A 26,735-nucleotide genomic window follows, 5' to 3' on the forward strand; every position below is an offset into this window, starting at 1 on the left:
TTATTGCCTGCCCAGAATGCTCCATACCCCCTACTTTTTCCCCAATACAGTGCAAAGTGTCATCCTGCGGTTTGTAACCCATTATCTCCCCTTCTCCTCTTCCAGGTGGGACAGTGTGTCGTGGTCTTTAGCCAAGCTCCCAGTGGGAGAGCCCCGCTGAGTCCCAGCCTGAACTCTCGCCCCTCTCCCATCAGTGCCACGCCACCCGCCCTGGTCCCCGAAACACGGGAATACCGCTCTCAATCTCCTGTCAGGAACACGGACGAGGCTCCCTGCGTCAATGGCCGCTGGGGCACCCTGCGACCCAGAGCGCAGAGGCAAACACCTTCAGGATCCCGGGAAGGCAGCCTCTCCCCGGCCAGAGGGGACAGTTCCCCTGTACTCAACGGTGGGAGTTTATCACCCGGAGCCACAGCAGCCGGTGGTGCCTCCTTGGACAGCCCTGTGCAGGTTGTATCACCCAGCACACCTTCCGCAGCTGAAGGATACGACCTAAAAGTGGGGCTCACCCTGGCGCCACGACGGGGATCGCTGCCAGAGCAGAAAGACCTACGTTTGGGATCTGTCGATCTGAGCTGGGAACAGAAACCGGCTTCCATCATCTGCCAGATGGACGGTGTGGAGGGCAGGACAGTCGGCACAAGTGTGAGGAACCCCCCTGAGCAGACCAATGGCATCCACACACCACCCCACGTCGCCACCTCCCTCCCGGGGGCCGTCTCCCCCGGTGCGCTCCGGAGGAGCTTGGAGGCCGTCAAAGCCCTCTCTTCCAAAGGCTCCTCGGCTTCTGCGGCATTGAGCCCTCCCCTGGCTTCTTCCCCGGGGTCCCCGGGTGCCGAAACGGGCTCGGCGGTGCGTCCGGGCTCTACCCAAGGTGACGGCCATTCCTTACCTCCCATTGCCCGCCGCCTGGGCCACCACCCTCCCCAATCCCTCAACGTGGGGAAGCCTTTGTACCAGAGCATGAACTGCAAACCCATGCAGATGTACGTGCTGGACATTAAAGACACCAAGGAAAAAGGACGAGTCAAATGGAAAGTGTTCAACAGCAGTTCCGTGGTGGGGCCGCCTGAAACCAGTTTACACACGGTGGTGCAAGGCAGAGGGGAGTTAATCATATTCGGTGGCCTCATGGACAAGAAACAAAACGTGAAATACTATCCCAAAACTAATGCCTTGTACTTTGTGCGAGCAAAAAGATAATGCGGCCTGAGCCCTTTGCCGCCATCACCTTCTTCCCTCCCTCCCCGCGGCTCTTCCCTCTCCTTTCCAAGCCCTTACTCTGTCACGCAGGCGTTCAAACTGTGAATTAGGGAGCAAGAAACCAATAAAGTCCAAGCAAAACCTCCAGTGCTGCCCTGCCGGTTCCCAGTAAGACCCCAGTTAAGCGAATCGTGTTTACAGGCGGGGAAGAACCCACGCCACTGCGATCCAAGCCAAGGATTTGGGGTAAGCAGGTAGGGAAATGTGCCATCCAGTATCCTCTTGAGGTTGTTTTTTATTTTCCGGGGGTTTGAGAGGCTTCATATCTCTCTGAAACTCCTTGTGGGATGTGAGTAAAAGTGGTTTTATATGAACAAGCCAAATACCGGCAGGCAGGAGGCTGTTAGCTTGTGCGCACTGATTATTTCCATGCTTGACTCCGTAAGGAAGACAACAGCAATACCCCACCAGGAATCTTCCAGTGCTGCAAACCTTTGCTCGACACAAACATGATGCCTTTTTTTTGCCTCTCACCCCTTTGGCCTGCCAGTCTCATTCCTGTCCTCCGTCCAGGACCATAAGAAGGAAGAAGGGACAGGTTTTTTGTGTCAAAATGCCAAAAATATTAATAATTAGCCAGGCATTAACCTCCTCCTTTTCTTGCCCTGTGCTGGATCAGGCTTTGGGATCAGCTCTGATCCCTCCTCCTCAGCAAAAAAACCACACCATCTAAAAATCCAGTTATTCTCCCAATGCTGAGCAATTTGGCTGCCAATTCCCTTCTAGACTTGAAGGTTTTGTTTCACTCAACAGCCCAAACCCATTCAAGGCTGAACCAGCACCTTGTAGCCTGGGACCAGGATGTTTTTTTTCTAGTCAAAAAGATGAATATTAGTCAATCTTGAGGGTGTGAGCAGCCCCAATAGCAGTAACTGCACCTCATCTTTGCACGTGCCTCCTTCCGCAAAGATTAAAACAAATTAAAATCCGAAGGGATTGAACCTGTGCGTCCTTCTGGGACAACCTCCCCCCTTCCCTTTCCCATCAAGATGATGGGGGGTGGGAAAAATGGGTGGATTCTGCCAGGTTTTGGTCAACAACCTCCAGCACCCGAAAAGTAGGGAACCCTCCCCAAACCGGCAGCGCCATGACGTGGCCCCTTTTCCCCTCTTCCCCCCCCCCCCCACCCCTCCATCCCCACTGAGCTTTTTGCCGGTCAGAGCCTTAAATCGCATCCCAGCCGCATAGGGATGGGGAGGGTTTTGCTTCATCTGCGGCTTTTCCACCTCTGTAAATAAATCCCTCGTTAAATCCAGCCTCTCCCACTCCAATCCCAAACGTATTTGATTTGTCCTAAGGGAAGGCAAAATGCAATTTTTACCCCCAAAACCTTGGGACCACCTAGGGTGATCTATGAAATATTTTCTTCTCCACTTTAAGCTTCTCCGTGAGGAAGGCGGTCGGGGCTTTGGCATCGATTCCCTCCTCCCCTTTGCATGTCTCTTGTCATCCACCCCAAAAAAAGTCAAAAAAGGGATGGACGGTGGCTTGGCGTTGGGTTGACATCCTTCTCCTTGCGTGGAGCATCCTTCGAGGGACATTTTCCCAACGTTTATGTGGTCTCCGTCCTCGACTGGTCCCAAAATCCCCCTAACTGGCCCCAAACCTGCCAAGCGGCCGGGGCCATCCCTCTTCCGTCCCCAGCGGTCGCGGAAAGGCATGTTCTGCACCGTTAACAATAAATTCATCCCAAAATTTTGACACCCCTGCCACGTGAGCCGCTGGTGCTGTGAGCGAGGTGTGTGTGTGTGTCCCCCACAACTCAGGTGTCCCCCCACATCGTTGTCCCAGGCTTGGCCGAGTGTAGGAATGAAAAGCGATTTTCGGTGATATTTAAAATCTTGTGTACATTTTGGGGGGGGGGGGTAATGGGTTCCCCCCTTCCCCCTATCCCAATGAATTTTTAGCAGTTTAACAAATAAAAAGGAAAAGAAATGGATGGTTGGTCCTTTTGGGGGGGGGGGGGGGGGTGGAAATGCTGTGGAGGGAAACCTCCACTGCGCTTCCCACAAGTTTGGGGGTGAAAAGGGGGATTTGGGGTCTTACTGGGTAAAAATAAGGGCAATATCTGTGCTACGGGATGTTGGAGCAATAGAGGTGGAAAAAAGGGGGGCACAAGGTTGGGGTGAGGAACGGGAGGTTTCAGAAAAAACGGGGTAGTGCTGGAAAATTGACCACAAAACCTGCTGGGGCTGGAAATGGGGGAGTCCTGAAGCCTGCTAGGGCTGGAGATTTAGGACCCCAAAGCATTCCAGTATCGGTAATTAGGGATGGGGACCCCAAAGCCTGTGGGGGGGTGGAAACCGGGGACCCCAAAGTCTTTGGGGGCTGGAAAGTGGGGACCACGTACCGGGCAGCGCTGGGCACAGGCTGCCGCCTCATGCCAGCCCAGGCACGTAGGGGCTTCCCCCGCTCCCGGCCCCATATCGCCTACAGGGCTGGGAACCCCCATCCCCTCTAGCGTCCGGGTCTCCCATAGGGCCGCCCCCCCATAAACTATAGGGTCGGGGTCCGCTTCACTCCACGTGTCTCCCCTTTCCCGCCTCCCGCGCATGCGCCGCGGTAAGGGAGGCGGGGCGCGGGCGAGGCTACGCCCCCTCGCTGACATCATCCCGAGGCGGAAGCGGCCACAGGTGAGGCGGAGAGGCCGCGCCTTAAAGGGACCGCGGCGGGGGGAGGAAGGGGAGGGATACCCCATGGCGGGGGGGGGGGGGGGGGCAGGCGTTGCATCCCCTTTGCAGGGGTTTGGGGTGCAGGGAGCCGCTTGGGGGGTGCAGGGGCCACGGGGAGGGGCAGGGGGCTGCGTTGCAGCCGTTTTGCATGTTTGGGGGGGTAAGGAGCCAATGGGGGGGGGGCAGAGACCCCATGAGGGGGCTGCGTTGCACCCACCCTGCAGGGTTTGGGGTGCAAGGACCACGGGGGGGGGGCGATGACCCCAGAGGGGGTGCAGGGACCCCGGGGGGGGCAAGGACTCTATGGAGGGGTGCAGGGACCCTGGGGAGGGGGGGCAGGGACCCAAGAGAGGGTGCTGGGACCCCAAGGGGGGGTCAGGGACCCCATGGGGGTGCAGGGACCCTGGGGGTGAGGGGGGACACCCTGCTGCGGGGGGGGTGCAGTGACCGCAGGGGGAAGGGGGGGGTGTCTTCCCTTTCCGCCCAGGTTTCGGGGGGGGCACATGGCGGCATGGGGGGGCTCGGTGCTGGAGCCGGGCTGGCTCCTCTCCCCCGCCGGCCGCCCCTACCTGGACTCCATCTTCCCCAAGAACCAACGAAGAGTGTTTGGTGAGGCCCACACCCTGCCTTCCCCCACCCCCCTCTCCAAAAATGGGGTGCCAGCACCCCAAAAAAACCTCTACACCCACCCCCCCCCCCCCCCCAGGTCTGCTGGAGCGCCCGGCGCTGCCCCCCAACTTGGCCGTCCCCACCGTCACCTACAAACTCTTCCTCTCCGGCAAGAGCGGCGTCGGCAAGACGGCCTTGGTGGCCACGCTGGCGGGGACCCCCGTGCCCCCCATCCACCACGAGACCCTGGGTACGTGGGGGGGGACGGGGGGGGGACACGCACACAGCACCCCCGATGTCCCCTGGGGGTGACCATCCCTGTGGGTGTCCCCCCCCCCCACCCCAGGCATAGAGGCCACCACCGTCTACTGGCCGGCCAAGCTGCGGGCCAGCGGTCGCCCCGTCATCTTCCAGCTCCAGTTTTGGGATTGCGGGGACGGCGCCCTGAAAAAATTTGAGCATCTCCTGCCCGTGAGTCGGGGCGGGGGGGAACAACAGGGAAGGGGGACACAGAGGACACCCCCTCCCCGGTATGGTGGTCACCCCCCCCCGCCTCAACCCTCCCCAGGCTTGTAAGGAGGAAGCGGATGCCGTCCTTTTTCTCTTCTCCTTCACCGATCGCTCATCCTTCGAGGAGCTGCCAGCCCAGATGAGCCGGGTGGTCGGTCCCGACGAAGAAAACCTCGTTAGGGTGGTCGTCGGCACCAAGTATCCTTCTCGGGGGGGGGGGGGGGGGGGTCCGCATCCTCCCGTAAGTGGGTTTGCGCCCCCGTATTTCGCACCATTCGGCATCTCAGTAGGCTGAGAACGTGCAAATTTCATTGCACCAATGGATGGGCAGCTCCCATTTATTTTCATGGGGTTTTGGGGGCATTTTTCAGGGTGTTGGTGTCTCCCTCGACCGCGTGTGTCCCCCCACAAGCGGGTTTGCGCCCCCATATTTTGCACCACTCGGTACTTTGGTGGGCTGAGAACGTGCACACTTCATTACACCGATGGACTCACAGCTCCCACTTATTTTTATGGGGTTTTGGGGGGGATTTTTCGGGGTGTTGGGGTTTCCCTTAACTGTATGTGTCCCCCCCGCAACCCAGATTCGACCTGTCCCCGCAGGCAGACGTGACGGAGGGGGACGTGACGGCCTTTGAGGAGACCTGGGGGCTGCCGGTGCTACGAGCGGGCAGCGGGCTGGGCGCCAGGGGGGGACGCGAGGGGCTGGCCCGGGTCGCCCCCCTCCTCGACGCTTTGGTCGAGAGGCTCTGGCGTCGGGACCAAATCGCCGCCGGCGTCGCCCCGGGGGGCGAGGGGTCCCCCCCCGCCTGAACGCCTTATTGCAGGGTGGGTTTGGGGGGGACCCTCACCGTGGCCTCTGGCCTTCCCCCCCCCCCCCCCCCCGCCATTAAACAGTGCTGCCGGACCACACCTGTGATTTGGGGGGGCTGGGGGGGAAGTGGAATGGGAGGGGAAAAGGCGCTTTTTTGACCAAAATCCACATTTCTCCACCAAAAAGATCCCTGGGTGCCCCAGTTCATCTGATTTGGGGTGCTGGGGGATTTGGGGTGCAATGGGGTCGTGGGGATGGGGGTGCTGTGGGATTTGGGGTGCCAGGGGGGTGTTGCAGATGCTGGGGGATTTGGGGTGCTGGGGGGTGCTGGAGGTGGGGGTGCTGCACAGATGTTGGGGGATTTGGGGTGCTGGAGGTTTGGGGGGGGATTTGGGGTGCTGAGGGTGCTGTAAATGGGGGATTTGGGGTGCTGGGGGATTTGGGGTGCTGGGTGGTGCTGTAAATGTGGGGTTTGGGGTGCTATGGCTGATGCAGGATTTGGGATGCTGCAGGATCATGGGGGTGGGGGTGCTGCGGATTTGGGATACTGGGGGTGATGGAGATGGGGGTGCTGCACAGATATTGTGGGCTTTTGGGTGCTGGGGGATTTGGGGTGCTGGGGGGTGCTATGGATGATGCAGGATTTGGGGTGCAGCGGGATCATGGGGGTGGGGGTGCCGGGGGATTTGGGGTGCTGAGGGGGAAGTTGGGGTGCTGGGGTCCGATCCAGCCCCCCCAGGCTGGGCCCACCCTCCCCTCCCCGGCGCAGCAGAAAAGCGGCATTATTTTTAGGCCGGAAAAAGCCGATTTCTGGTCCGGCCTTTTTCCGGCCCAGAGGATGCAGGAAAGGGGGGGCCGGACAGAGCCCCCCCAAACCAGCAACACCCCCCTCTCCTCCCCGGTTACCCCTCCCCCACGCTGTCCGGGGCGGGGGGAGGGACGGAAGGAGCCTTGGGTGGACAGACAGAGGGACGGGGGGGGTAGTAGGACGGACAGACAGACAGCACCCCAACTGATCCTCCCCCAGTTCCCCCCCCCCAGTTTCTAACTGGTGGGCGGGGGGAGTGGCCGGTAGTAGCCGCTTGGCCCCGCCCCCTGCCGCCATTGGCTGTGGCCCCTCCCCTCCCTTCCCACGCCGCTTTATGAATGAAAGGGGGGGGGGCTGGCGGGGGGGGCGCTTTAACCCCTTCGGGACCGGAGCTGGGGAGAGGACACGGTGGTGCGGGACGGATCCGGACCCACGCACCCAGCACCACGGGACGCATCCAGGCCCACGCACACACCACCCCCCCCCACAAACCCCCGCCACGGGTGTGCTCCCCCCGTGGGGGCTCCTAGACACCCCCCCACCCCCACCCTCCAACAAAACCTGCCCACTTCCCATCCTCAGGCTCGGACCCTCCCAGTCCCGTACTGGTGGGTACTGGGAGCAGCTCCTATCCCTTTAAGAGCGGGCGTGGCCGGGTGACATCACTCGGGACATGAATGAACAGGAGCGGGGTGCTCAGCCCCACACGCCCCACAGCGCTGGGTGCCGCCGGTTGTGGGGTGCACCCCGGGCCCCCCCCAAACCCCCCCCCCGCCATGGCGGGCACCCCCCCAGCCTTCACCCTCCTCTTCCTCACCGCCGTCACCCCCCTGGTAGCCGAGGAAGGTGAGCTCCGTGGGGTTTTTTTGGGGGGGAGGGCACCCCAAAAACCACTTATTGGGGTGCTTGGGGGGGGTGGTTGCTGGGTGGGCACTCAAAGGGGTGGGGTGGTTTTGGGGCAAGTTTGGGCAGGTTTGGGGGGGTGAGAGGTTAGGGGGGGCTGGGGGAGCCCCCCCAAAATAAAGGATGATGGGGGGTGCCCACCCACCCCCAAAAAAAGGGGCGCCCATGGGTGCGGCAGTGAATCACCGGTTGCTGGAGCACGTTTTGCGGGTGGAGAAGCTAAAATGGGGAGGGGGAGTTGAAAAGTGGGGGAAAAAGTTAGAAGGGGGGGGAAAAGAAAGCTAAAATGGGAAGAAAAAAGCTAAAACGGGGGGGGGCTAAAATGGGGCGGGGGGGGAATGCTAAAATGGTGGGGGGGAGCTAGAATGGGGGGAAAACCAAAAGTTTTGGGCAACTTTTCCCATGTAGAGCGTCCGGCTCATGCGCTGGGGCCGGATCCTGCTGGGTGCCCCCCCAAAAAAAGTCCAACAGAGCGGTTAGGGAGAAGGGGATAAAAAACCCAAAACCCAAAAAAGGGGAAAATCACCCTAAAATGGAGTGTTTCCCATGGCCGGCAATGGGCCGGGCAGGATCCGGCCCGGAGAGCTGGAAAACAATGTCAGGAAAACCCCAAAAAGTGCTGGGAAAAACAAGCAGCGTCCCGGCCTCCACCTCACAACCCTTCCCCGGCTCAGTTTTGGGCTCAGTTTGCTGGGGGGGGTTAAAAAAAAAGGGGGAAAGTCACTTTTTTTAAACAGATATTTAATTTTTTAAAAACTGAGGTGTCTAAAAACTCCGTTTGAAAGGTTTAATCCGTCGCTTTTCGAGGGAAAGATGGAAGGATCCGGCCCCAAATGCAAATAAATAGGAGGCTGGGGGGTGCTTTGGGATGGAAAATACTCCCCTAAAAAAATAAAAATGGGGTAAAAAAACCCTAGAATGAGTTTTTTTCAAGCGCTGGGGGGAAGGTGGAGGGGGGTGACCCCATGGCGGGGACCCCCAACCGCCCCGACGTGGCTGTGGGATTTAGGGCACATTCCCAAAGTGCCGATCCCTGGGAGGGATCCTTGGGGATATCAGAATTTTGGGGTCAAAAAAGTGCAAAAAAGGGGAAAGTGTTGGGAGAGCAGTGGGATTTGGGGGGGGTTGGAGGGGGACGTTGCTTCCCATCGTTTGGAAAGGGTGAAATCCAATGGGATGGGGAGGTTGGGTGGTGCTGGGTGCCCCGGTGGGATCCTGCACTGCCTGCCTGAGGTTTGGGGTGTCCCCGAGGGGGGGGGTTAAGGGGGGGAGGGGTGCATCCGAAGGGGGGGACTGGGATCGGGATGAGGATGGGGATGGGATGGGGATTGTGATGGGATGGGGATAGGACAGGACAGGGATGGGGTTGAAAATGAAGTTGGGGATGGGACAAGGCTGCAGCCAGGGATGGGACGGGGATGCAGAGGTGCAGTGCGGTGGTGATGATGGTGATGGTGATGGTGGTTATGGTGGTGATGGTGGTGATTGCAAAAGCAGTGCTGATGCAGGTGGGGAGAGTGACAGCAGCGGTGCAGGGGCTGCAGATGGTCATGGGGATGGTGGTGCAGATGGCAACGGGGCTGCAGATGCAGGCAGGGATGGTGGTGGGGTTGGAGGTGGAGATGAAGATGGCAACGTAGGTATGGATGAGGAAGGTGAGAATGTTGTAGGGGCTGCAGATGGTGATGGCAGTGGCCATGTTGATGATGGCGCCGGAGGTGTTGATGCTGGAGATGGTGGTGGTGATGGCCATGTTGATGACGATGGCCATGTTGATGATGGTGCCGGAGGTGTTGATGGCGCTGGAGATGGTGGTGGTGATGGCCATGGCTGTGTTGATGATGGCAATGGAGACATTGATGGTGGTGATGATGACGATGGTGATGGCAATAGCAATGGCAGAGGGGGTGCGGGTGGCATTGGGGATGGGGGTGCAGACGACGATGGCACCGGAGGTGCCAATAGCACCAGTGGCCCCAGGCGTGGGTGCACCCTTGGGTGCTGCACCCCTTGACTCAACAGCCACAGCCCCAGGTTTCTTCCCTGACTCACCCCCGCCATGGCCCTGGGGGGGACACCCCACAGAGAACCCACCAGCTCAGCTCACGCGCCAGCCTTCTGCCGGCTTTCCGCTCTCCGAAGGCATGTGGGGGGATTTCCAGCCGCAGGAAAGCCGGGATATCCGCTCCTGCATCCTTCCTGACCCCAGGCACGGTGGGGGGGGGACGACGGAACCACGTGTGCCTCCCTCCGACCAGGTTCTTGGGGTTCCCCCCCAGACTTTACCCTCTTGGGGCATGTCACAAGCTCGCCTGTTCTCAGTGGAGGCGGTTGGCGGGGTCGGGGGGCAGGGGGGCATCCTTCCCCGAAACTCCCCCACCCCGTTGGGACCCATCCCGCCAGCGTGAACCCGGGCGTCCGGGCGCATTCCTGGGGGGTGATTCACCGAGGAGGGGGGGGGCCACCCGTCAGCGCTTCCCTCCCAGCCCTCGGCGGCCTCCTCTTCCTCTCCCGGGCGCTGGATCTGGCCACCGCCCTCGCTGGGGCGGCCGACATGCCTCAGCAGGTCTGCCCAGCCTCGGCACCGTGCAGAGCTCTGCCTCGGTTTCCCCTCTTTTGGTGGGGATGCCTGGGGCTCTTCTCGTGGGGGTCCCGGGGGAATCTGTTGGGACTGGGGGTATCCTTGGGTCCAAGGGACATCCGTGGGTCCTGGGGCTATCTGGGGGTCCCGGGAGTGTTTGCATATCCTGGGGACATCCGTGGGTCCTGGGGACATCCATGGGTCCCAGGGATATACACATGGGTCCTGAGGACATCCATGGGTCCTGGGGGACATCCGTGCATCCTGGGGACATCCATGGGTCCTGGGGACATCTGTGGATCCGGGGGGTATCCGTGAGTCCCAGGGACATCTGTGGGTCCTGGGGGACATCCGTGGGTCTCAGAGACATCCGTGTGTCCTGGGGACATCCATGGGTCCCAGGGATATACACATGGGTCCTGAGGACATCCATGGGTCCTGGGGGACATCCGTGGGTCCCAGAGACATCCATGCATCCTGGGGGCATCCATGGGTCCTGGGGACATCTGTGGATCCGGGGGGTATCCGTGAGTCCTGGGGACATCTGTGGATCCGGGGGGTATCCGTGAGTTCCAGGGACATCTGTGGGTCCTGGGGGACATCTGTGGGTCTCAGAGACATCCGTGTGTCCCGGGGACATCCATGGGTCCTGGGGACATCCGTGGGTCCCAGGGATATCCATGGGTCCTGGGCGACATCCATGGGTCCTGGGGGACATCTGTGGGTCCCAGAGGCATCCACTGGTCCTTGGGGGCATCTGTGAGTCCCAGGGACATCCATGGGTCTAAGGAGTGTATTGGTGGCACCTGCAGGTCCTGGGGCCATCTGTGGGTCCTGGTGGCATCTCCCAGGCTTCATACTCACCCCAGTAACCCCCCTCTCCTCTCCCCACAGTGGTCCTGCTGGACTTCGCCAAAGCGCAGGGAGAGCTGGGATGGCTCACCCAGCCCTACGGCAAAGGGGTGAGCACCCACGGACCCAGGCATCCAGCCCTGCTGGCCAGCACTGCCCCGAGAGCCCACACCAGGGATGGGGACAGGGGCATCCATGGGGATGGGGATTGGGACATCCATGGTGGAGCTCCATGGGAATGGGGATGGGGCCATCCATGGGGATGGGGATTGGGACATCCATGGTGGAGCTCCGTGGGGATGGGGATGGGGGCATCCATTGGGATGAGGACCTCCATGGGGATGGGCATGGGGGCAGCCATGGGGATGCGGACCTCCATCGGGATTGGGACATCCATGGGGACAGGGTTGGGGATATCCATGGGGATGGCGACCTCCATGGGGACGGGAACAGGGACCTCCAGGGGGTGGGGACCTCAGTGGGGATGGGGACCTGCAAGGGGATTGGGACACCCATGGAGATGGGGACCTCCATGGGAATGGGGGTGGAGTCACCCATGGAGATGGGGGCATCCATTGGGATGGGGACATCCATGGGGACTGGGTTGGGGATATCCATGGGGATGGGGACTTCCATGGGGATGGGCATAGGGGCATCCATGGGGTTGGGGACATTCATTGGGATGGGGACCTCCATCGGGATAGGGTTGGAGACCTCCATGGGGACAGGGACACCCATGGGGATGGAGGCAGGGACATCCACGGGGATGAAGACAAGTGCATCCACGGGGATCAGGATCCACCGCCCACCCTGCTTCAGTCTCTCCCCCCCATAACCCCCATTTCTCTCTTTTGGGGGGGGGGCAGTGGGACCTGCTGCAGAACGTGCTGAACGACTCCTTGATCTACATCTACTCGGTGTGCAACGTGCTGGAGGGTGAGCAGGAGAACTGGCTACGCACCAACTGGATCTACCGCGGGGTGGCCCAACGCATCTTCATCGAACTCCAATTCACCGTCCGCGACTGCAACAGCTTCCCCACCGCCGGTGGCGGCTCTTGCAAGGAGACCTTCAACCTCTACTACGCCGAATCCGACGTGGATTACGGCACCAACTTCCAGAAGAGACAATTCAAGAAGATTGACACCATCGCTCCAGATGAAATCACTGTCCAGGATGATTTTGCTTCCCGGAACGTTAAACTCAACGTTGAGGTCCGATCGGTGGGACCACTCCGTCGGAAAGGTTTTTACTTGGCTTTCCAGGATTTGGGAGCTTGCGTGGCATTGCTTTCTGTTCGGATTTATTACAAGAGATGCCCGGCTGTTTTACGGGGTATGGCTCGTTTCCCCGAAACGGTGGCCGGCGTCGATTCGCAGACCTTGGCCAAGGTGCAGGGAACGTGCGTGGAAGAGGCAGTGGCCGACCAAGCTCCGGCGCTGCATTGCAACGCCGACGGCGAGTGGTTGGTACCCATCGGGGAGTGCCTGTGCCGGGCCGGCTACGAGAAAGTGGGAGAGAGTTGCCAAGGTAGCGCTTGGGGCTAGGGGGTAAATTGGGATGGGGGTGGAGGGGGCATGAGGTGCTGTGGCTGGGGGGATTTTGGGGGGGCTGAGGACACACCTGCTCAGTGCATGCCAGGGGATAGAAAGGGGTGGCGGAGAAATGAGGTGTTGGCTCCAAAATTCCTCATCCTGGATCCTCAACCTTGGGCATCACTAGTGCAGAAGCGGGCAGGGCTCAGCTGGGAAAAGGGTGGGCTGGGGCCAGGGCGGGGGGGCTCCAATAATAATAGAAGCTACAAAAATAAAGTGAAATACCCTAAAATCCCCAATCTGGGTCAGAGCAATGAGGTGTTAGCCCCAAAATTCCCCATCCTGGATCCTCAACCTTGAGCATCACTAGTGCAGTGAGTGCAGCAGGGCTCAGCCAGGTGAGAGGTGGGCTGGTAGGGAGGGGTCCTGTCCCCCCTGTGGGGCACAAAAACTGCAAAATAAGGTGAAATACCCTAAAATCCCTGCTCTGGGTTGGAGGAATGAGGTGGCGGCACCAAAACCCCCTGCCCTGGATTGTCACCCTTGAGCATCACTAGTGCAGCGAGTGTGGCAGGCCTCAGCCAGGAGATGGGCGAGCTGGCGGGGGGGTGGGGTCCCAATAATAAAGAAGCTGCAAAATAAGGTGAAATACCCTAAAATACCCACTCTGGGTGCTTGGGGGGGGTGTGATGCCTCCCCCCCCCCCCCCCAAACCCGCCTGGGTGAGGATGCTGTGGGTAGAGAAGGGGTATTTGGGGTCTCACCGGTGTCGCTGTGTGTGTGTGCCCCCCCAGCTTGTCCCCCCGGCTCCTTCAAGGCCACAGTGTCCCTGAGCGGCTGCCAGCCCTGCCCGCCCCACACCCTGCCCTCCCCTGCCGCCGCCGCTGCCTGCCCCTGCCAGGACGGCTTCTTCCGCGCCCCCGCCGACCCCCCCGCCGACCCCTGCACCCGTAAGTTACCTTTTTGGGGGGGTGGAAACTGAGGCAACGTGCGGCCATCCCCCCCTGACCCCCCTCTCTGCTCTCTGTCCCATGTCCCCTCTCCCCAGGTCCCCCCTCGCCCCCACAAGGCGTCACGGCCGTGGGGCTGGGGGCCACGGTGCAGCTACGTTGGTCACCCCCCGCCGACCCGGGTGGCCGTGGGGATGTCACCTACAGCATCACCTGCGAGCAGTGCTGGCCGGAGAGCGGGGAGTGCCGTCCCTGTGATGGGGGGGTCCGCTATTCGCAGACCCCCCGGGGGTTGACAGGGACGGGGGTCACCGTCACCGACCTGGAGCCACACGTCAACTACACCTTCACCGTCGAAGCCCGGAACGGGGTGTCAACCTACAGCCATCACCGTAGCGTGGCCACCACCACCATCAGTGTCAACCAGACAGGTAAGGGGCCACCAGCATCTCCCACACCTTGCCTCCCCCATTGGGGACACCTCCATGATGTCCCTGTCCCTCGTGGGGACACCTCCGTGATATCCCTGTCCTCATGGCAGAGCCACCCCGAGTGACATCGGTGAGCCTGGATGGACGGACGGCCACCAGCTTGGTCCTCTCCTGGACGGTGCCACCGCGGCAGCAGAGTCGGGTCTGGAAGTACGAGGTCACCTACAGCAAGAAGGTCCGTCCATTGTCACAGCTTCAGCCCACCACCCCCAAATCCATCACCTCCACCCACACGTGTCCCCCATCCATCTCCCCCCCTATCCTTGCCCCCATCCATGTCACCTCCGTCCATGTCACCCTTCCATCCATGTCACCTCCATCCGTGTCACCCTTCCATCCACGTCACCTCCATCCTTGCCCACATCCATGTCACCTCCATTCATGTCACCCCTCCATCCGTGTCACCTCCATCCTTGCCCACATCCATGTCCCCTCCATCCATGTCACCCCTCTGTCTGTGTCACCTCCATCCATGTCATCTCCATCCTTGCCCCCACCCATCTCACCCCACCCATGTCCCCAGGTGGACGAGAACAGCTACTCGGTGCTGCGCTGCGAGGGCACCTCTGTCACCCTCCCCAAGTTGTCCCCTGCCACCGCCTATGTGGTGCGGGTCCAGGCGCTTACCCAGGATGGCCACGGTGCCTACAGCCCCCAGCATGAGTTCGAGACCCTGCCTGAGGGTGAGGATCTCGGGGACGGAGGGGGGAAGGGAGGGCAGGATTTTGGGGGGGGGGTCGAGGAGGTGCATGGTTCACCCCAACACCCCCTGTCCCTGAATCGTCCCCACAGGCGCTGAGGCCATGGCATCCACCGCCGTCATCAGCGGCTCCGTTGCTGGTGTCTTCTTCGTCCTCCTCCTCTTGGCTGTTCTCCTCTACGTTCTCCGGCGGTAAGGAGATACCCCCACACACAAAATCCCCCCAAAACCCCAAAATACCATTTTTCCACGACCAAAGATGGGCAAGGGGTGATTTTGGGGTGCAAAATGCTGCTTTTCCACAGGAGGAGGAGGTCACGGCCACGCCAGTCCGCTGAGGATGTCTACTTCTCCAAGTCAGGTGAGCGATATGACAGTGGAGTCAACGGGGATGGGTGGGGAGTGACATGGGTGCTGACCCCCCCTGGCACCCCACAGACCAGCTGAAGCCCCTCAAGACCTACGTTGACCCACACACCTATGAAGACCCCAACCAAGCCATGCTCAAGTTCACCACCGAGATCCCTCCATCCTCCATCACCCGCCAGAAGGTCATCGGTGCCGGTAGGTCCTCAGGTGGCTTCGTCACTCTGAAGACACCCCAAAATTGAACCAGGGTGGGAGGTTAAACATCCCCCCCTTCCTCCGAGCAGGTGAATTTGGGGAGGTCTACAAGGGCACCCTAAAGCGCGGTAAGAAGGAGGTGCCGGTGGCCATCAAGACCTTGAAGGTGGGCTACACGGAGAAGCAACGGGTGGACTTCTTGAGCGAAGCCACCATCATGGGCCAGTTCTGCCACCACAACATCATTCGCCTGGAAGGGGTTGTCTCCAAGTGTAAGTGTCCCCCATCGCCCCCCCCCCCCAAACCCCAATTTCCCTGCGGAACACCCCAAAAAAATGCTAGATAAAAATAGGGCGTTTTGAGCAATGATGGGGGGGGGTCTTTGGGGTTTTTTGGGGAGGTCTGGAGGGGATTGGGGGTTGGTTTGGGTTTTTTTGGGGGGGGGATTTGTTGGGTTTTTTGCGGGGCTGGGAGCTTTTGGGGTTGGGTTTTTTTGGGGGAATGGGATCTTGGGGGGAGTTGGGGGGAATTTGGGGGAGGGTTGGGGGGGTTGGGGGTTTTTTTGACTCATTTGGGATCTTTTGTTTATACAGACAAGCCCTTCATGATCATCACAGAGTACATGGAGAATGGTGCGCTGGATAAATTCCTACGGGTAGGTGAAGCATGGTGGCAACATGTCCCCCCACCCTGGGCAAGGATTACCGGGTGATGGAACCACCAAAACCCACCACGGGAGGTAGGACGAGAGGCAGATTCGAGGCCGGCTTCTCCCCTTTTCCCAGGAAAAAGAGGGGGAATTTGGCGTCATCCAGCTGGTGGGGATGTTGAGGGGCATTGCCGCCGGCATGAAGTACTTGGCCAACATGAATTATGTCCACCGGGATCTGGCCGCCCGGAACATCTTGGTGAACAGCAACCTGGTGTGCAAGGTGTCCGATTTTGGGCTTTCAAGGGTGTTGGAAGATGACCCTGAAGCCACCTACACCACCAGCGTAAGTGCCACTAAGGTGGGGTGGTTGGCCATGGTGGGGATGTGTTTTTGGGGGGGTGCAGGGTTCACCCCAGTGTTGCCACAGGGAGGGAAGATCCCCATCCGTTGGACGGCACCCGAAGCCATCTCCTACCGCAAGTTCACCTCCGCCAGCGACGTCTGGAGCTACGGCATCGTCATGTGGGAGGTGATGTCTTACGGTGAGCGACCATACTGGGAGCTCTCAAACCACGAGGTGAGCAGCCACCCTCCTCCACCACCAATTTTTTGGGGGGGGGGTGTTCTTGCAAATGAACAGCTTTTTTGGGGACGAGCACCACTCAACCTCCTTCTCCTCCTCGTAGGTGATGAAAGCCATCAACGAGGGCTTCCGCCTCCCCGCTCCCCTAGATTGTCCCTCCGCCATCTACCAGCTGATGATGCAATGCTGGCAGCAGGAGCGCAGCCGGCGCCCCAAGTTTGCCGATATCGTCAGCATCCTCGACAAGCTCATCCGCGCCCCCGAGTCCCTCAAGGCATTGGCGGACTTTGACCCCCGGTGAGCTACGGAGAGAGATGGGACAGGGCAAAGTGGGGGGGGGGGGGGGGGTAAGGAAGGGGGTTGCAATTTGCAGTATTGCACTCTTGCATGCTCATGTGCACCTTTGCGCTTTTTTTTTTTTGCATTGCTTTTTGCACCTTTGCATTTTTTTTGCATCATTTTTTGCAGGTTTGCATTCTTGCGCTCCTTTTTGCATCTTGGCATTCTTGCACTGCTTTTTGCATCTCTGCTTTTTTGTGTTGGTTTTTGCATCTCTGCATTCTTGCACTTCTTTATTGCTTCTTTGCATTCTTTGACTGCTTTTTGCCTCTCTGCATTCTTGCACCTTTGCATTCTTGCATGCTCTTTTGCATCTTGGCATCCCTGCACTCCTTTTTTTTCATCTTTGCATTTTTTCGTTGGTTTTGGAGTTTTGCATTCTCGCATTGCTTCTTGCACCTTTGCATTCTTGCATTGCTTTCTGCATCTCTGCATTCTTGCATGCTTCTTTGCATCTGTGCTTTTCTTTAACTGATTTTGCTATTTTGTATTCTTGCATTCTTTTCTACATCTTTGCATTTTTTTAATTGGTTTTGTATTCTTGTGCTCTTTTCCGCTTCTTTGCATCTGCGCATTTTAGCTTTTTTTTCCCTTTGGCATTTTCGCATTGTTTCTTGCTTTTTAGCATCCTTGCCTCGTTTTTTGCATTTCTACTTTTTGCATTACTCTTTGCATCTTCACATCTCTGTGTTCTTTTTTACAACTGGGCATTTTCGCATCGCCTCTCGCCTTTTTTTTTGCGCTATTTGTGTTATACTTTTGCTTTCCTGCATTCTGTTTTGCATTGGGCTTTTGCCATTACTTTTTGCATCTTTGCATTTGGGGGTTGTTTTAGGCATCTCCACAGCCTGAACATTTAAGTGTTGCTTTTTTGCATTTGTGCTTTTTGGGTTTTTTGCCTCTCTATTTTTGCATCACTTTTTGCATCCTTCAATTTGTGCACCATTTCTTCCATCTTTCAATTTTTGCATTATTTTTACATACTTCCATTTCTGCATTACTTTTTGCATCCTTCCATTTTTGCATCACTTTTTGCATCTTTGCATTTCTGCATCTTTTTTTTTTGCATCGTTTCATTTCTGCCTCATTTTTTGCATCCTTCCATGGTCACACCTATTTTTGCACCCTCCATTTCTGCACCATTTTTGCATCCCCCTATTGCCGCCCCGTTTCTCACCCCCATCACCCCGTGTCCCCCCCCTCAGGGTGTCCATCCGCCTGCCCAGCACCAGTGGCTCGGAAGGCGTCCCCTTCCGCTCCGTCCCCGAGTGGCTGGAGTCCATCAGGATGCCCCAGTACACAGAGCACTTCATGGCCTCGGGCTACAGCACCATCGAGAAGGTCCTGCAGATGACCGCCGAGTGAGTCCCCATACTATCCCCATGCTGTCCCCATGGCGTCCTCATACTGTCCCCATGGTGTCCTCATACTGACCCCAGAATGTTCCCATACTGTATCCTTGGTGTCCCCATACTGTCCCCATGGTATCCTCCTACTGTGTCCATGGTGTCTCCGTGGTGTCTCCGTGGTGTCTCCATGGTGTCCCCATGCTGTCCCCATGCTGTCCCCATACTGTATCCTTGGTGTCCCCATGGTTCTCCATACTGTCCCCATGGTGTCCCTACGGTATCCTCATACTGTCCCCATGGTGTCCCTATGGTATCCTCATACTGTCCCTGTGGTGTCCCCATACTGTCCCCATACTGTATCCTTGGTGTCCCCATGCTGTCCCTATGGTATCCTCATACTATCCCTGTGGTGTCCCCATGCTGTCCCCACGGTATCCTCATACTGTCCCCATGGTGTCCCCATACTGTCCCTATGGTCTCCCCATGCTGTCCCCTTGATATTCCCATGGTGTCCCCATACCATCCCCATGCTGTGCCTATGGTGTGTCCCCTTGGTGTCCCCACACCATCCCCTCCAGCTCCCATGGGGACAGGGACGTGCTGGGAAAGGAAACCGCTTCCGTGGCGTTGGCGTTGTTGGCCCGAGGGGACAGGATAAAATTAGACATTCCCTGGCCAGGATCCGGCCGGAGAGGTCGGGATGAGCTGTGTCCAGCTTTCAGTCGCCTGGGAATGGCCCAGTTGTGGGGGGAGGCGGCGGTGATGGGTCCCCCAAAAGCAGGGAGGGGGGTTGGGACTGGATCCGGTCCCAGGGGATGCTCAGGCCTGGATCCATCCCTGGGGGATGCTCCTCCCCCACCAAACCCCATTCCCACCTGGACCCTTTTTAGGCTCTTTCCACCCCAATAATCCTTATATTTTATTTTCTCCCCCCTGTTTATTTCCAGCGACATCAAGAAAATCGGGGTGCGTTTGCCAGGGCACCAGAAGCGCATCGCCTACAGCCTGCTGGGGCTGCAGGAGCAGGTCGGCGCTGGGGGGGTCCCCATTTAACCCTCCCCCTGCACTCCCCAAAATACTTGAAAGCAACCAAATGAAGACACCCCCCTCCCCCCCCCTCCTCCCTGAGGGGTTTATTTATTATTTTTATTATTATTAAGGGTTTTTTATAGTATTATTATTAATATTATCCCTGGGGTTGGGGATGAAATGGGTGTCACCCCCATCCTTCCCCCCCCAAAAAAAAAAAAAATTATGAAAATTAAATTTCAAGCTCATTTTGGGCTAGAGGAGGTGTTGGGGGGGTCCTCTTTTTTTTTCCCCCCACATTTCAAGAAAAAAAAAGGGGGGGCTCAGCCCCAAAACTGGCTTATTTTTGCTTTTTTCTCCCTATTTATTCCTCTCCCACCGGGTTTTTGAGTGGTTTTATTTTCCCCTTTAACGCTGATCTGCCAGTGTTACCTTTTCCTTTTATTTTTTAACCTAATTTATTCTATTTTTGTATATTTATTGCGAGGAAGCAAAGGTCGTGTCAGATTCGGGAGAGCAAAAAGGGGAAAAATTAAGAAAAAAAAAAACCCGGATCCCTTTTTTTTTTTCCTTTTTTTTCATGGATTTTCAGGGGTTTGGGGGATTTTCATGGGGTTTTGATTTGAATAAAAATGTGCTTTTTTGTTTTCTACAATATTGTTGTTTCTCACTGGCTTGCAGTGATTGCAGGAATTTGGGGGGCAGAGAGGGATGGGGGGCTTTTCCCCCTGGTTTTAAGGGGTTTTAAAGGAGTTTTAAGGACTTTTTAAAGAGTTTAAGGGTTTTTTTAAGGAGTTTTAAGGCAGTTTAGGGGCTTGTAAGGGGAGTTAGGGGGGTTTAAAAGGGTTTTTAAGGATTTTTTAAGGGGTTTTAAGGTTTTCTTTAAAGGGTTTTTTTTAAGGGCATTTTTGAGGGGTTGCACACACCTCAAGGAACGTTTCCCATGCGGGGCCTCTTTTCCTCGGCAAAACCCACGAGGAATTTGGCCTTTTCATCACCCGCTGCTCCCCCAAAGCCAAACCCAAGCCACGGCAGCAGCGGGGCCGGCTGCCCGGTGCCTGCAAATAACTGGGTAGAAAAAAGCCGGAAAAAGGGTTTTTTTCTGCCCAAAACCATAAAAAACGGGGCGGGGGGAGTGGTGGTTTAAGGGGGACGAGCATCTTGCTGCAAAAGCTGCCGTTTGGGTGGTTTTCACCCTGTTTTGGGGCGTTCGGGCCTGTGGATGCCCTATGCATGGCACAAATTTGCTGGTCTCAAGCCCCATGCATGACACGAGTTTGCCAGTCTCAGCCCTGCCACCGCCCTCAGTCCCGGCTCAAAGTCCAGCAGCGCCCAGTGAGGAACTGCCGAGATGGGGGGGGGACACTCACACCGGATTTGGGTGCGCGGCAGCACCCAGCAGCACCTTATCTCTGTTTGGCTATGGCGGGGCCGGATGAGGGTGATGGGGAAACTGAGGCATGGGGTAAGCAGGGCACCCCCGCTGCTGCCATCCCGGTGCCTGGCTCGGTTCCAGCAAACTCCTGGCCCAATCCCCATGGGAGCAGGCATGGGGTGACAGCCAGGGAAGGGGATATGGGTGCTGTGGGTGCTACAGTCCCCATGAATGGGGCATGAGTGAGCATCCTCCCCAAGTGACGTGGGTGTTGTGGTCCCATCACCCTAGGAGCACCCTCACCCCACCAAGCACCCTCCATGGGCAATGTGGGTGCTGCGGACCCCCGCCCCATGGTCCCCTCACCCCACTGAGCTCCCAGCATGGGTGATACGGGTGCTGTGGTCCCCATACCCCACTGAGCATCCTTCCCCAGTGACGCGGGTGCTGTGGTCCCATCACCTACAAGCACCCTCACCCCACTGAGCACCCTCCATGGAGCACATGGGTGCTGCAGCCCGTCCCTGCTCCCAGCAGCCTCACCCCCACCCCAGCACCCGTCCCAGCACCCGTCCCAGTGCCTCTCCCATCGCCTGCCCCGCTTTTGGGGTGTCTCCCTGGCGCTGACCCCGCTTCACCTCTCCTCCGGCTGAGCCTGGGCATGCCCGCCTCACCCAACCTGCCCCGCCGTGCTTAATTACCCAGGCAGGTTTAATTACATCTTCGTTAGCGTCCACCGCACCCTCCGCTCCCCCCCAAAAACGCTGCGCCCCAGTTTGGGGGGGGGGGGGCACCAAAGAGCCGGGGGGGGCTCACCCCCCCCCCCAATTTCCCCCAGGATCTTGGGTTCACCAAACACCTGCCACTCTTATTAATTGCAATAATTAAGGATAATTATGTGCCAGTAATTATAGGGGGCGGGGTCTGTGGGGGGGATGGTCGCAGAGACTGGGGCACTTCGGTGCATGTCCTGGGGCTGGGTACAGTTTTGAGGTGATTTGGGGGCTTTGAGCGCTGCTGTGGGGTATGGGGGGGGTGACCCCCCCAAAATGAAGGTTGTGGGGTGGGAGGAGGAGGAGGAAGAAGAGGAAGCATTGATGGATTGATATATTTAATGCAAAAGCATACTTTGCTGGAGAACCGCTCCCCGCCCCAGCCCGGACGCATGGGTTCCCCCAGGGAGGGGGGGACCCACATCACCTGGGGGGGTCAGGACCCCCAGTCTTGCCATGGGTGACATCCCTGGAGAGGGGTCCCTTGAGGTCCCCAAAAGTCATCACTTGGGGTTGGTGAGCTCCTCAATCGCTCTTCGCAGCTGCAAGGGGACAGAGGAGGTGGGATGGGGGCTTGTCCCCTCCTTGTCCCCCCCACTTATCCCCCCCTTTGTGACCCCCTTGTCCGTCCCCCCCCCCTCACCTCCACCCGGCTGACGGCTCCCACCAGCTCCCCGAAGCGAGTGACGAAGATGCGCTGCAGCTTCAGCAGCTCAAAGAGGTGATGGGCCTTGGGGAGGTGACAATGGGGATGCGTGGGGACAAAGCCACCCCTGCCGCGTCCCCTCACCGTGACACAGAATTGGGGGTGGGTTGGTGGGTCCCAGCCCCCTCAGGACATGCGTGTCTCCCCCTCCACCCAAACCTGGTGCAGGGAGGTCCACGGCGAGAGCTGGAGCATGATGGGCTCGATGGCACAGTTGTCCCCAAGCGTCCCCATGGTGGTCAGCTTGGGGAAGATGATGTGTTAATTTTTGGGTGGAAAAACAGCTTTTTTGGGTGCAGTGGGGCACTCACCCCCCCATTTACCTTCTCCCCTGAGGGTGCCTGGGGATGCTTGTGGCTCTGGAGGAAGGCGACCAGCTGGGCTCTGCTGACGGTACCCACCAGCGTGGGTGACCCTGGAGGACAGGGACAAGCCTGATGATGTCCCCCCCCGGTCACAGTGATCCCTCCCCATACCCCATATATCCCACCTGCACTCTCCACCACAGGGTATTCGGCATTGACGGAGGCATCCAAGGCCACCAGCACCTCCTCGAAGCCACCACCCTTGGCCAAGGCCACCACCTGGCGCTCCATGAACTCTTCCACCACCACTTGGTAGGAGCTGGTGACCCATAAAACCCCCAAATTTCCATAATTTCACAGCAAATAACCCCCAAATATGGGGTTATTGGCGGGGGGGGAGGAGGGAGAGCCTTACGCCATGTGCCGGCTGCGGATGCGAGGTAGGTAGGGCAGCTTCTTGACGATGATGGTGCCGTCGTAGAAGGATGGTTGATGCTTTTGAGTGATGGCATTAGCCACCAGCACAGCCAGGACAACGGGGAGGACGTGGCCCAGGTGACCGGTGGCCTCACACACCAGTAAAGCCGTGGAGATGGCGTGGGTCACTGAGCCCGAAAACGCAGCTGCGCCTGTCGTGGAGACCCAGGGAGGAGGGGGGAGGTCAGTGTATGGGTGGTGGGTGTCCTCCACCCATGGGTGTCCCTCCTCCCCACCAACTCACCGGCCAGGGCGTAGCCGCCAGGGATGATGTGGTGTGGGTCCCCCTCTGAACGGAGGCCCCGGGGGAAAAGCAGGGCGACCGTCTCCCCCAGCAAGCGCCCGATGGTGGCTCCTAAAATGGGGGGGGGGGACGGGGGAACGTGGGGGGGGAAACCCCAGCCCCCCCCCCCCCCCCCAAAATGGTGCCGCTGGAGGTGATGACCCTCCTGCGGCTCTCCTGGGGCTGGATGCAGCCCCCCCTGAGACTGAATGTGACCCCCCACCTCGCTCCTGGGGCTGGAGGCAACCCCTGTACCACCACCTCCAAGGGCTGGAGATGCAACCCTTATCACCACCTCCCCCAGGGCTGGATGTACCCCCTGTAGCCCCCACTCCAAGGGCTGGATGCCCCGCCTTTACCCACCCCCCCAAGGGCTGGATGGACCCCTAGAGCTGGCTGCCCCCCCCCATCCACCCCCCCTCCAGGGCTGGCTCCCCCCCCCTTGGTCCATGCCAGCAGATGCCCAGACTCACCGTAGATGAAGATGGGCATGAAGTAACCAGCAGGCAGGGGCAGGGTGGTGGCCAGGATCAGCATCCAGAACTGGGGTGGGATCATTCCCATGGGGACACCATCTCAGGGAGGGGACACATAGGGACTGGGGCGGGGGGGGGGGGGTTGGCACAGCTACCTTCATCAGCAGGAAGAAGGCCAAGGTGCCGAAGATGGTGGCGGAGGGGTGGTACCATTCCTGCCAGAGCCCCTGAGGGTCCACGCCGGGGGGTTTGGCCACCGAGGAGGCGTTGGGGACCAGCACACCCCAAGTACGGTTGTCGAAGAGGGAGGTGAGATACTCCTTCATGGTGAGCTGGAAGGACAGACAGACAGACATCCTGAGCACCTGCTGGGACGTGCTGGGGTGCCCTGGGGAGCCCCATGCCCGCCCCCCCACTCACCCTGGAGGCCATCAGCTGCCCCAGCCCGGGCGGGAAGGTGATGGAGGCGAGGAGCAGCACCACCAGCACCGTGTAGACGGGCTTGCTGGAGGGGGGGAGAGGTGGGGCTGGGGGGCGTGGGGACAGACGGACGGACAGGGTACATGGGGTGGGCCCATGGACGACCAGGGGAGCCGTGGGTGGAACGGACATATGGATGCCCAGGGTGCATGGGGTGGACACACGGACGCCCAGGGTGCATGGGGTGGATGTGCAGGGTGCCCGGAGTGGACATATGGAGACGCAGGGTGCACGGGGCGGACACACAGACACCCAAGGTGCACGGGGTGGACGCACAGACACTCGAGGGTGCTTGGGGTTGATACACAGGATGCACGAGGTGGACACGCAGACGCCCGGGGTGCCTGGGGTGGAGGTGCAGTGTGCGCAGGGTGCGTGGCGGGGTACACACGAACAGGCAGGGTGGACACACGGACACGTAGGGTGCAGGGTGCAGACAGACAGACGCCCAGTACGAACTCAGTGGCCAGCAGCTTGGCTGTGAGCCGGTTCTCCTTGACAGCCGCCAGCAACCAGCGCTGGCAGAAGAGGTAGGCGCAGCCCACGAGCCCGCAGACAGCCCTGCGGAGGAGAGGGCAGGCAGGGGTACAGGCAAGGGTACAGGCAGGGGTACAGGCAGGGTTACAGGCAAGGGTACAGGCAGGGCCCTCCTTACCCCAAAATTGCAAAAAAGAAAGTCTCCAGCAGGTCAAAGGGGAAATCAATCTTGAGGTCGCTCTTAAAAACAGCGGCGATGGTATCTGGGGGAGGGGTGGTAGAGGAATGAGTGCATGGTTTTGGGGGTGGGCACTCCAAAAATGCTACAGGGCCCCCCCCCCGGGGCGGGGGGGTAAAGGGGAAGGGCCACATCCTCCCGCCCTGCCTTGTTCACTGTTGAAGACAGCGAGGAGGCGAAACACGAAGGCGCCACAGGTCGCGGCAAAAAAGCCCCGCCAGTAATCCCGCACGGCAAAGTGGGAGGCCATCACCTCGATGCTGAAAAGCACCCCTGGAAAAATGAGGGGGGGGACTTTAGGGGGAGGTTCGGGGGTCCCCAGGGTGGGGTGGGGGGGGGTCCTCACCACTGATGGGTGCCCCGAAAACCGTGGCCACCCCGACGGCTTGTGCTGCCACCAGCATCTCGTTCTGCTTGAATTTGTTCTGGGGGGGTGGGGGGGTGGTGTTAGTCATAACCCCAATTTTGGGGGGGGGTGTAAAATAAAATACCCCCTAATTTTCAGGGGGGGGACGACATCCCCACCTCGTACTCCCTCGTGACCGAGGTCCGCATCTTCCCCAAATATGCCGCAGCCATGGCGGAGAGGTGGACGAAGGGACCCTGGGTGCCGAGTGGGGGGGGACACGGCGCTGAGCGTTCCCCCCCGCCACCATCACCTCGGCACCAAGCAAAACCGCCAGCGATGCCGAGAACCGGGGATGGCGGGAGATCGATCCCTTACCACTTTGCCAAGGAAAACGGTGCTGCCAGATGCCAGGGTGCAGGTCAACCCCACCACCTTGGCTCCGAAATTTTGGATGGCCAGGTAGTCCTCCAGCACCACGCCGGTCAGGATGGTCTTCAGCTCCGGAATGCCAGAGCCTGGGGGAGGGGGGATCCAAATTTTAGGGGTCCCCCTGCTACAGGGTGTGGGGACGGGAGTTTTGGGGAGCAAGGGAGGTTGGGGTGCAGCCGGCTCACCTCCTGAGTATGGGGTAATGCTTTGGGAGAAGCCAGTGGAGAAGGCCGCCAGTGCCATGGGGTACATGGTCCACGAGAGGTACTTGAGCACCAAGATGTCACCGACCTCTTGGTAAAGCCACCGGTGGGCTGGAGAAGAAGTGACAGGAGGGGAGAAGCACCCCCACCCCCAAAAAAGACTCCCCCCATCCTTGTTGAACCCCCAAATGCCATGTGAAGCTCCCCCCTCCCCACGGGACCCCCTCATTTACCCTCGTAGAGCCTGACAACGAGGAGGTCCATCACGAAGCTGATGGTGGCCATGAGGACCCCCAGGATGAACAGGAAATACCAATCCTCTCCGACGCGGAAAAGCTGTTGCTTCACCCGCTCCAGGCACCCTGCAGGGCAGTGGGAGAGGGCAATGGGGTGCTGACCCCCCCAAAAAAACCACCCCCCACCCCCGAGGGTCCCCCCTCTTTGGGGGGGGTGGGTGTCTCACCTCGGAGCCTCCTCCGGGCTTTGGGGCAGGGTCTCCAGCTCTTCTCTGACACCAGCACCCTCTCCTCCTCCTTCTCCCCCGGCAGCCCCCCGGGGACGGGGCGCTCCATCCCAGGGATGTTTTGGGGGACAGGACCCCCCCTTTTTTTGGCACCTCCTTACCAGTCCTCCGGCCTCAGCCTCCGCTGCTGGACTGAGTTTGCAAATGAGCTCATTAAAAACGACCTTGACAAAGCCGACGGACCCGCTCGGGCCGGAGCAAGCCGGGTTTCCCCCCCGCCTCCACCCCCGCCACCTCCAAGCTCCCAATCCCCAAGTACATCCCGGGGCAGGGAGTATTTAATAAGTATTTTAATTAATTATCATTATTATTCCTTAATAATAGGCAGGAACGCCGGCATCGCATTCCACGGCGTTGCGGAGGGGGGGGACAGAGAGGGGAAATTTTCCACCATCTCCGGCGCAAGACCTAAATTTAGCCCGTTTTACGAGAGGTCT

The 26,735-nt window shown here is 59.0% G+C and overlaps 4 protein-coding genes across 9 annotated transcripts in view; 3 read left to right on the forward strand and 1 right to left on the reverse strand.

Moving 5' to 3' along the window:
* FBXO42 (F-box protein 42) overlaps nucleotides 1-1,348 on the forward strand; it is a 48,315-nt gene extending 46,967 nt beyond the window's left edge. For all 4 annotated transcript variants that reach the window (XM_030018356.2, XM_030018357.2, XM_041124384.1 and 1 more), the window contains one exon: nucleotides 106-1,348. In XM_030018356.2, coding sequence (XP_029874216.1) covers nucleotides 106-1,203 — 1,098 coding nt within the window. In that variant the 3' untranslated portion in view covers nucleotides 1,204-1,348. The remainder of the gene's footprint in view (nucleotides 1-105) is intronic.
* Nucleotides 1,349-3,870: 2,522 nt separating this feature from the next.
* Nucleotides 3,871-6,061, forward strand: CPLANE2 (ciliogenesis and planar polarity effector 2). The gene is made up of 6 exons (XM_030019254.2): nucleotides 3,871-3,896; nucleotides 4,423-4,544; nucleotides 4,642-4,794; nucleotides 4,891-5,015; nucleotides 5,113-5,252; nucleotides 5,639-6,061. The coding sequence occupies exons 2-6, from the start codon at nucleotides 4,439-4,441 to the stop codon at nucleotides 5,865-5,867; spliced, it is 753 nt and encodes a 250-aa protein (XP_029875114.1). The 5' UTR covers nucleotides 3,871-3,896; nucleotides 4,423-4,438; the 3' UTR covers nucleotides 5,868-6,061.
* Nucleotides 6,062-9,000: 2,939 nt separating this feature from the next.
* EPHA2 (EPH receptor A2) lies at nucleotides 9,001-19,813 on the forward strand. Its single transcript, XM_041124378.1, has 17 exons — nucleotides 9,001-9,793; nucleotides 11,055-11,122; nucleotides 11,879-12,542; nucleotides 13,342-13,497; nucleotides 13,596-13,928; nucleotides 14,039-14,163; nucleotides 14,512-14,671; nucleotides 14,781-14,880; nucleotides 14,994-15,049; nucleotides 15,127-15,252; nucleotides 15,342-15,524; nucleotides 15,846-15,907; nucleotides 16,038-16,247; nucleotides 16,332-16,481; nucleotides 16,591-16,784; nucleotides 18,032-18,187; nucleotides 19,123-19,813. The coding sequence occupies exons 1-17, from the start codon at nucleotides 9,259-9,261 to the stop codon at nucleotides 19,226-19,228; spliced, it is 3,384 nt and encodes a 1,127-aa protein (XP_040980312.1). The 5' UTR covers nucleotides 9,001-9,258; the 3' UTR covers nucleotides 19,229-19,813.
* Nucleotides 19,814-21,679: 1,866 nt separating this feature from the next.
* CLCNKA (chloride voltage-gated channel Ka) lies at nucleotides 21,680-26,675 on the reverse strand. Of its 3 annotated transcripts, XM_030018708.2 has the most exons (19): nucleotides 26,239-26,674; nucleotides 26,009-26,137; nucleotides 25,758-25,886; nucleotides 25,519-25,658; nucleotides 25,320-25,397; nucleotides 25,141-25,219; nucleotides 24,942-25,067; nucleotides 24,735-24,819; nucleotides 24,539-24,640; nucleotides 24,020-24,104; nucleotides 23,755-23,931; nucleotides 23,597-23,666; nucleotides 23,085-23,195; nucleotides 22,779-22,992; nucleotides 22,549-22,682; nucleotides 22,382-22,473; nucleotides 22,218-22,301; nucleotides 21,996-22,082; nucleotides 21,680-21,894 (listed from the first exon to the last, which is right to left on the reverse strand). In XM_030018708.2, exons 1-19 carry the CDS (start codon nucleotides 26,345-26,347, stop codon nucleotides 21,856-21,858), a joined length of 2,070 nt encoding a protein of 689 aa, XP_029874568.1. In that variant the 5' UTR covers nucleotides 26,348-26,674; the 3' UTR covers nucleotides 21,680-21,855. The 3 variants fall into 3 exon arrangements, with proteins under 3 accessions (XP_029874568.1, XP_029874570.1, XP_029874569.1); XM_030018710.2 differs by lacking the exon at nucleotides 26,009-26,137 and having other exon boundaries at nucleotides 26,239-26,675; XM_030018709.2 differs by lacking the exon at nucleotides 24,539-24,640.
* Between the last annotated feature and the right edge of the window lie 60 nt (nucleotides 26,676-26,735).

Source organism: Aquila chrysaetos, chromosome 6 (assembly GCF_900496995.4).
Source record: "Aquila chrysaetos chrysaetos chromosome 6, bAquChr1.4, whole genome shotgun sequence".
Classification (NCBI taxonomy): Eukaryota; Metazoa; Chordata; class Aves; order Accipitriformes; family Accipitridae; genus Aquila; species Aquila chrysaetos.

Excerpts from the sequence above, each read along its gene's own strand:
- CPLANE2 (XM_030019254.2), top strand. The coding sequence starts at position 4,439 with ATGGCGGCATGGGGGGGCTCGGTGCTGGAGCCGGGCTGGCTCCTCTCC. Across the intron at positions 4,545-4,641 it reads GAACCAACGAAGAGTGTTTG|GTCTGCTGGAGCGCCCGGCG; the intron begins GTGAGGCCCACA and ends CCCCCCCCCCAG. Across the intron at positions 5,253-5,638 it reads AGGGTGGTCGTCGGCACCAA|ATTCGACCTGTCCCCGCAGG; the intron begins GTATCCTTCTCG and ends CCCGCAACCCAG.
- EPHA2 (XM_041124378.1), top strand. The coding sequence starts at position 9,259 with ATGGTGATGGCAGTGGCCATGTTGATGATGGCGCCGGAGGTGTTGATG. Across the intron at positions 13,929-14,038 it reads CATCAGTGTCAACCAGACAG|AGCCACCCCGAGTGACATCG; the intron begins GTAAGGGGCCAC and ends TCCTCATGGCAG. Across the intron at positions 15,525-15,845 it reads GGAAGGGGTTGTCTCCAAGT|ACAAGCCCTTCATGATCATC; the intron begins GTAAGTGTCCCC and ends TTGTTTATACAG.
- CLCNKA (XM_030018708.2), bottom strand. The coding sequence starts at position 26,347 with ATGGAGCGCCCCGTCCCCGGGGGGCTGCCGGGGGAGAAGGAGGAGGAG. Across the intron at positions 24,105-24,538 it reads GCCAAGCTGCTGGCCACTGA|CAAGCCCGTCTACACGGTGC; the intron begins GTTCGTACTGGG and ends CCCCCCCTCCAG. Across the intron at positions 22,993-23,084 it reads TGGCGGCTACGCCCTGGCCG|GCGCAGCTGCGTTTTCGGGC; the intron begins GTGAGTTGGTGG and ends TCTCCACGACAG.